Source organism: Opisthorchis viverrini (genome assembly GCF_000715545.1).
Source record: "Opisthorchis viverrini unplaced genomic scaffold opera_v5_287, whole genome shotgun sequence".
NCBI classification, from domain to species: domain Eukaryota; kingdom Metazoa; phylum Platyhelminthes; class Trematoda; order Opisthorchiida; family Opisthorchiidae; genus Opisthorchis; species Opisthorchis viverrini.
This window is the reverse complement of record NW_008751937.1, coordinates 263,385-271,700: the sequence shown is the minus strand read 5'-3', so window position 1 is coordinate 271,700 and position 8,316 is coordinate 263,385. Positions and strand designations below refer to the sequence as shown.

Genomic DNA, 8,316 nt, shown 5'->3' with positions numbered 1-8,316 from the left:
AACATAGGTTCACATATTCATGTAAGATAGCATTGCGGGTACCCAACATGTTTGGCTAAATGACTGCTAACTGGACACCTTTGCAAAGGTCAAGACAGAAGGTTGGATTGGATGTTCAAATATGCTCTCTAATAACCGTTGGCTCTGAGCCGTTAGCCGTGTTCAGTTCCAAACTATCCATCCGTAATTTCAATTGATCAATAATCTCCCCTCGTGTAATGGCCGTCTTTGGTTCACGTGGTTGTCTCGTCAATGTGGTTTTGTCTAGCGATAATTTGACTGTCACTAAACAACAGAAAGCAATGAACTTATCGGAACGGATGGTTTTTGGGTCTCACTGAGTTCAAAATCAAGTGGAGGCTTTCATTTAGAAGAATAGGATGTGATTACGGGTTTTTCAGGATAATTGGTAGCGCCTTACAGGCCAAATTCAATCTGAAAGATTCGTCCAGTAGTGTACACACCTTGAGAACCCGCCGTTTGATAAGCTGCCGTTTGGCTCTTTTTGAGATCATGGTATGATCTATGCACAGCCTGGGGGGCTAGAGGCCGCCTATTTGTCAACAAATTGAGTTCCTCTCTTATAAGTGTCTAAGAGACTCAGCTAATATAACTCAATGAACTCAGTTGAAGTTCCAGTAGATTTAGCTTACCTTCCATAAAGTTGGATGTGACGTCATCTCCCTCATTACTGCCTTCTTCATGAATCCGAGGGTATGACGGGAGAAACGTTTGATTTACGGGCTTGCTGACTTTCCGAGCCAGTTGGATCAATTCTTGTTTGACGATAGAGGAGGGAATTGAAGCCGAGAACAAGCGTCTTCGGTAACTGAAATATGGCGAACTCAACATGTTAGTTGTGAGCACATCGAGATTATTTCAGGTAGATTTTGAATTGTGGTATCTGGTCCAACTGAACCAGATTCAAAACCTACTCTTACAAAGACTCTAATGCATGATTGCGGCGTATGAAATTATAAGCCCTTTCAGGGATCAGACCACTCTCAATCTTGCTCCTATTTCTAGAGTAGGACGGTTGCGAATGATAATTTGTCATCTTTTGGTGAGAGAAATTGAAATATGGTGCTTGTAGATAATCTTGGCGTGTTAAATTACGACGTATCGCTTGTAAACTCTGAAATCTAAGTCGATACGTCTACGTACTGATTCATTCAAGGGAGGTTACTTAGGACTGAGGTCAAGACCTACGGAGGGCCGATTATAATCCTCTGAGATGTCGCTCCCCTGGGACCAGTTATACGTCACAACCCGTCGAGATGCCCTTTTTTCAGGTTGATTACTGTTCGCAGATAAATAAAACATTCCATTTGAAATTGAGTCTTTGTGAAAACTGATCAAACGGTGACTCTTGATAAACATGCAATCCATCCAGCTTGACTAATTCTTTCTTTGTCTCGTCAAACAGGATGGATGAGTTTCGGTCCTCCGTCTGTGGACACTGGATTCCTAATGCATCGTACACACTGTCGCCATTTGTCTTTCTTCTTACAGCAAAAATGCACAGTTATGCTGTCATCTGCTATGGCAAATTTAGATAAGTGAGACGTAAGACACTATTCATAAGGTTGCTGAAATCTCTTCGACAGCCCACAACCAGTTTCGTCCCTTTTGGGGCTCATCAGATGGGCGCACTCCCCAAGTATCCGTCAACCTTATGTTCTACTTGAACCCGAATCGCACGAAATTAGCCTGGTGAAGCACATTCAGTTACTTAAAAACATCATAAACTGGAGATTCAGCTGGGTTTCAGGGGAGTTTCCCGTCAACACCAAATTTGCTTGTATTCAGATAAGGGAGATGCAGTGGAGCATTTAATTGAAGCTGGTTTGAGATTCATAAAGTATGTGACATTTAAGAACGATTCGAATTCAAACCACTGCAGAATCGCCCATGGTCTTCCTCGAAATGTTTCGGTTACCGTGGCTAACCTTGGTCGGGAATTCAAAGCTGCATCGATTCAATGCCACGACTCCATCCTCCAAGTTAGCCTTCCAAATGGTGGCTGTCCGTCAGACTCTATTTTCTTTTTTCTCGTGAGGGGCTATTCCAGTCCCCTGGAGGAGTGTGGGATCCTGTTTATCAGGGAACGATTCCACCTCCTCAAAGGAAAGTCATGAATTTCAGGACGCATGAGTTAATTTGTAAGACCTATCAGGAGTCACATAGCGGTTTCCGTTGACCTAAATTGGGAAAATATTGATGAATCAGGAACCGCTCACATCCTAGTTAAATCCTGTTGCAGAATTTGAATTCGAGTATAAAATGATACCGTTGCCACTCGATAGATTTATGGAATATGTCCACATGGGAAAGAGCGCTACGCAAGTGTGTCTGGTTCCTGGATTCAGGTGGCTTCAATTATTTACAACCGGTCATCCTGCAGCTCTGTGGTTCAGTGGTTTCCTAATGTCCGGAATAGGATTACGATTGATTACTCTTTCCACAAAGACGAAGTTTCGTGCGATTCCGTCTTCTGCCCTTGTAACGCCCCGAGAAGGACGAAACCGGTCGTGGGTTGCCGAAAAGCTTTCAGAAACCTTATGAGCAGTGTGGGCCACGTCTATACAGTAAGGTATATTTTGTTTTTGAAAAATACAGTCATTTAGTTTTCACGAGAGACTCAACTGAACCTCCGGTTTATGATGTTCTACAACTAAATGTGCTGCACACAGCCTGCTCCATCATAAACGAGAGATACCGTTGAGTCTCTCGTGAAAACCAAATTGATTTGCAAATGAGTGTATTTCTCTAAAACAGTGCAATTTGGGTTCAATTAGAACATAAGGTTGAAGGGAAATCGGGGACTACGCCTATCTGATGAGCCCCAAGAAGGACGAAACTGGTCATGTGCTGTCGAAGATTTTTCAGCAACCTTGTGAGAAACTTCCTTTATGAAAATATTTCGTTTTGCTTCGTGAATAGGCGAAGAAAGCTCATGCTGCAAAATGTGAACTTGACATCATTCAAAGTGCATTGGAAAACGAGTTAAACTGTATACGAAATAAAAACGATTGTTAAGGCCGCTATGCGGATTTCAGTATAACTCGGACAATTCGCTTTGAAGCGGTAACCGAGACATAATTGGGATCATTGATATTCAGTCAGATTTGCAGTACGTTTAGGACAGAAGTCATTCGTAATAAAAAACATCTTAATGTAGCTATCGAGACGCTTCCAGACATTGAGAAGTACATGTGCAAAGAACGACGCGTCCCCAAGGTCACCATCGGTCGCACACGTTCCGGATGGCAGGCGCGTAGGCGGAGCTCAGCAAACACAGGCTTAGCAGCATAAGACCAGCGGACTGGGGGTGAAACTGTTCACGACCGGAACACCACCATTGGCCGTATAGAACGAGCAAGTGGACGATCGCATTTACGCAGCAGCTCTGTATGTTTTGTCCTGACAACACAGCCGTGTCCAGGGTTCTGTCTTCTTATCGCGTAGTCTGGCAGGCGCAACCAATAGACGGTCACCCACGACACACTGGTATAGTTCCCTATAAGGCTATAAAATTTTTCCACCTTGTGGATTGTGGGTCCTGTACTTTGCCCCCGAAATGTGTCCACCTCCAAGAAGAGTCCAAATCCCCGCTTCTAGCATTATCCTCTCTACGAGAGAATTATTAGTAGTCGTCGCCTGCGACAAGTAATCCGGGATGTGTGGGGGTTAGTGCAATTGGTTTGGTCTACCAAGACAGGCTACTCATTCAAGCTATTTATGTGAAAGTTAGGACTGATAAATAGATTCATTTGCATGTTATCAACGGCGAGAAATGTGGTCATATTAAACCACAGTAGTAATCGATAGTTCATTCGTGTTGTCTATAGCCACGAGGTTTTGTCAGTAAGAGTGAAAAGTTAAAAAGTCAGGTCATTGTCATCATCATCAATAGCTGTACATCAATAGTGGTACAGTAACCCTAACTGCCACAGTTTCGTTCAGCTGCGCATTGAGGGTGGCAGCTGATATAGTTGATGCGCCAATTCAGGGATGTCGGTGTACTTTTTTGGGAGATGAGCTGTGCAAAGGCAACAGCTTGAATTCACGAGAACCACTGAAGGCATGACTTGTTCATGTCTGATAATGTCTCTAACAGACGATGTATCCCGTCTCGGGGTCTCATCCAGAGAGACGGCAATGGCCAACACAACTGAGTTTGCCGGTGATGGCTTTCACTTTTCGCTGTCAACTACGCTGACATGTTTTTAAGCTTCTGACTTTTCGATGTCCACCAGAGCTCTTGGTCTTCCTTAGGATCTTCACTGTTCGACTTTTAGGGGATTTGCATCCGCCATCGTACTCGTTGCCTGCACGTTGTCTGATCGTTGCCCACTATCGACCTCGACGATATCCAGTATTCTTGCGATTGAATCACAGAAGTTGGACGGACAGCACTGAATGACGCTAGCATAGCTTTCGCATTTTTCAATGTCGTATCCACGTGCTCGCTACCAATACAGTGCTGGCTTACTGCATAGAGTAGTTGAGCAAGCCCAGTTCGTTGCTGCTGGACTGTGGCAGTTCTTCGAAGATGATAGATTGGTATGTTTCTTGTTGAGATTTGAGGGAGGAGGAACAAACCATCAGGTATTCACGCACCATAACATGAGCGGAATCGAGTTGTTTGGAGCAGAGGGAACGGCGGACTTTACCTGTTGCTCTACACTGGTTGCTGATGGCCACGTGATCCAACTGGGTCTACGGCTGATTTGCATTTGATCGCTTCCAGGTTACGTGATGCGAACGTAGGTAATGAAATTCGTGTTCAAACCACACAATGAGTGTGAAGATACTTTACTGTTTTAATAGAGATTTCTTCCTGGAAGTGAAGTCATTCTATCCTTAGAAGCCTGGAGGCACTGTAGAGTTGCTTCATCCTGACTGGCAATCATCAGCAGTGCGCATCTCAGGAAACTCCGGTGGAGGCCTGGAACCCACTGCTGTTAGTTTTAACACTTAGCATTTTGACCACGAGTGGCTGATAACCAGTGTGATTCAATCGCACCTATGATATAGTGTCACACACCCCTCCATCACAGGATCCATATCACATTGTCACATGTGTGGCCTGGCTGTTCGAGTGGCGACTTCTTGGACGGAAGTTTTACTCATCGGCTAAATTTTATTTTTCCTCTAAGCTACTCATAGACCGCTGAGTGAACCGGTGAGCGAAACTTCCACCACTCTTTGTTCGAGGAGGGTATCTTGTTATCAATAATCCGGGCACTGGAAACAAACACAAACTGCGATGGTCTAAATTATGTGGATACCGGTAAATGCTACCCACCAATCAAACCTGCCTGGTTTTTCCGATGGGACAGGATTGTATAGTGATGCTCAGTCTCCGTGAAGACAAATTGTATAGCGTAATACACTATCGATAAAGTCGCTAAAAACTCTCTGACAGCCCACGACTGATTTCGCCCTTCTCGGAGCCCATTAGGTAGGATAGATGCGATAGTAGTTTGTCCACATCAAGAATCAGCAACGGTATTCCAAACGTCAAACAATCTCATGGAAACGAACAGTTTAGTAAATAGTTCAGTGTTTGAATTGACAAAAACCTACATATCGACAAACTGCTTGATGGCACAATGTTTCCGAGCAGATGGTGAACACTGGAAGCTCACGTATTCTAGCTTCCGGATCAGTCCAACAACATCCAGAATAGGATCGTTGACTGGTTTAAGACAGTGTTGTGGAATTACTACTCGAGTTGAGCTCGACGGTTTCTGTATCGTCACCGGTGGTGTTTCTCTGGGTTCTGGAGGGGTAAAAGAAGTGTTAAGTTTGTTTAGTACATTATCGACGGGAATATCATGGTAGTTAAAGGTACGATTTACGTATTTAGGATAAACCTCATGTTGTACAAGTTACGGTAGTGCTAGACTGCTTGGTCGACTGGTGTGCTGTCGAATCGCAAACACACCAGCCACGTAAAGAAGACCGACCCGGACGGAAGCCGTGTGTATAAACAAGCTGCAAAAAGTGAGTTGGTGTTAATTATGGGAGCGAAACACTGGTGCTCATTAGATAAGGTCATCTTCTAGCCTACTGGACTAGGCAGATTCCAGCAGCCACTGCTGTAACGGCGGAGACTACTGGTGAGGCATGCGAGTAGCCTGTGATCTCTTCGGAGCTCCGTCCCGCGTCTACGGGAATATGAAGTTTATAGAGAAATTGTGGAATTGTTTTGCAGTGTTCATTTACAATTGTGCAATAGTCAATGGATATCCACGAAAGTTCAAGAAGACGAGTAAGAATGTTCAGGTTTGAAAAACTATGTGCATATGCGACGTTTACCTTCCTGTCCAAATGACTTGTAAATGCTTTGTTTGTGTTTGCTGAAAAGTCACTTTGCGGCGGAGGGTTTTCCTCCTTACACTACACCTTGATGTGTCGAAATAAAAACTGGGTTCAAAATCATGAACAATGAAATATGGTGACGTTCATTTGCGTCTCCATTAACACCAAATTGATTTGCCAAAGGAGGGTATTTCCCTAGTCGTGCACAATTCTGTGTCTAATAGGACTCAAGGTTAACCGGGACTCGGGTGTTCCATCTACCTGATGAGACCCAAGAAGGACGAAACTGCTCATGGACTTATAATGAGTTTTCAGTATGGTGTGACACATAAGTTCAATTTTAGGTTATATGTATGTTACAGGTGACCAAGTTGACCACAATGAATTTTTTGGTAACCACATCATTCTAGTGGAAACACAGTTATACGAATATGCCTAAATTGAATCACTGTTCACATCTAAGTTGGTTGAGTGTTAGTTCATGAAACACTCATCATCTGGTGTGTCTGATCTATCTGGGATTAAAGAATTCGTTGAAACTTGATCTTCACGAAACGTGGTTTACGTTGCACGCATCCTCCGAGTTCCTGTCCACCCATCTGCCTCTGAGAAATTTAGGACCGGGGGTTCAGTTCACCCTTGGTACTGCACGGATAGGAAACAGTTTCATCGTAGGACTCCAATTTCTACAGGCCCTAATTACATATAGATGATGGTTGGTAGCAGAAACACACAGACATGTATAAGTTGGCTGTGGGCAACCAATGTTTCATCTCAGCTTTCTATTTGCACCTCGTGCTGTGGTAGCGCATGGTAGCTGCGTTGTACCAAGCGATTGACAACATAATTACTAGGCTTGCGGGTTGATCTCTGACCAGTTATGGATAGTTTGCAAATTGCTTGAAAGACCTATTTATCTTGGTATTATTCTATATCTTCTTTTCTGTGTAACACTGTACACAAATCGGTAGTCGAATCAAGTCATCTTTAATGTTCTGCACAGTTCCCAATTTCCCTATCCATCCTTCCATCCTACTCGGAATTGCGCGCTGTTATTTTGACTGACACCGTGATATTCATCAGGCGCCAAAGGAGATTACTAGACTGAAGCGGATTAGCTAGAATTGTTCCGAAGATAATCCGTATACTTACAGGAACCATGGTCGGGCAAGTCACACCTATAAACTAGTGGTTGAATGAACCAACCTGTTAGATATATCTTGTGGCCTGGTAGGATATAGACCAAGCAGCGCAACATCTTCGGCGTACCTTGAAACACTGCAGTATTACACAGGATGTTCCTAGACTCTAGAAGCCTTTGTACATCCAACATCGTCGCAGAAGTTTAGTTATCGTCATTTTTGTCCACAAAAAGCCATGATGGTGAGTAGTTGACTGAGTCCAGCACTATTTCTAGATCAAGGAAGACGATATCTGCTATTCGTCTGTACTTGTGACAAAGAGGTGAAGATACCGTCATGGCAAACAAGGCCTGTACGGGAATATGTCTGGTATGATATTTCAGAATCTGTTGTAGTCAGGCATTGTAGTGGCCTTCTAGGATGGTGTAAAATTCATTTTTAAGGCTCTAGGATTGTTCCGACAGGGATATGGTCTGGCGATGTATTTGCAAGAGGACTGATGACCGATGGTCACTCGTTTGGAAAACAACTCTTTTGATAGTCTGATCTGAGAGCATTTACGCAGTAATCTAGACTGCAAGATTGAGTTTTTATTTGCCCCGTTTCAGCGGTTCTACAACTGTGCGGCAAGACGACTGTTTTGCAGCCTAAAAAGCTGAATTCTGCAGGCTAAAATTTTCGTTACGGTGAACAGAACCCACCGAAGCAGGATAAAGCTAAATTTACGTTTACTCAATCACGGCTGACGTTCCAAGGAGGCGATATCGAATTTCCTCGCGACTCAACCGAAATCTGCAAAAAAGGATTGTTTCAAAGGCTGTTCTGTTCAAATTCGAGAACAATC

At 43.7% G+C, this 8,316-nt stretch overlaps 1 protein-coding gene across 1 annotated transcript in view; it reads right to left on the bottom strand.

Annotated features, from left to right (window-relative positions):
- Positions 1–525: 525 nt before the first annotated feature.
- Positions 526–8,316, bottom strand: part of T265_14858 (hypothetical protein) — a gene marked incomplete at both ends in the record, with an annotated part of 34,476 nt that continues 26,685 nt past the window's right edge. Inside the window, 3 exons of the mRNA XM_009175563.1 lie at positions 526–534; positions 654–829; positions 5,593–5,788. Of these exons, the coding sequence (XP_009173827.1) occupies positions 527–534; positions 654–829; positions 5,593–5,788 (380 nt within the window). The remainder of the gene's footprint in view (positions 535–653; positions 830–5,592; positions 5,789–8,316) is intronic.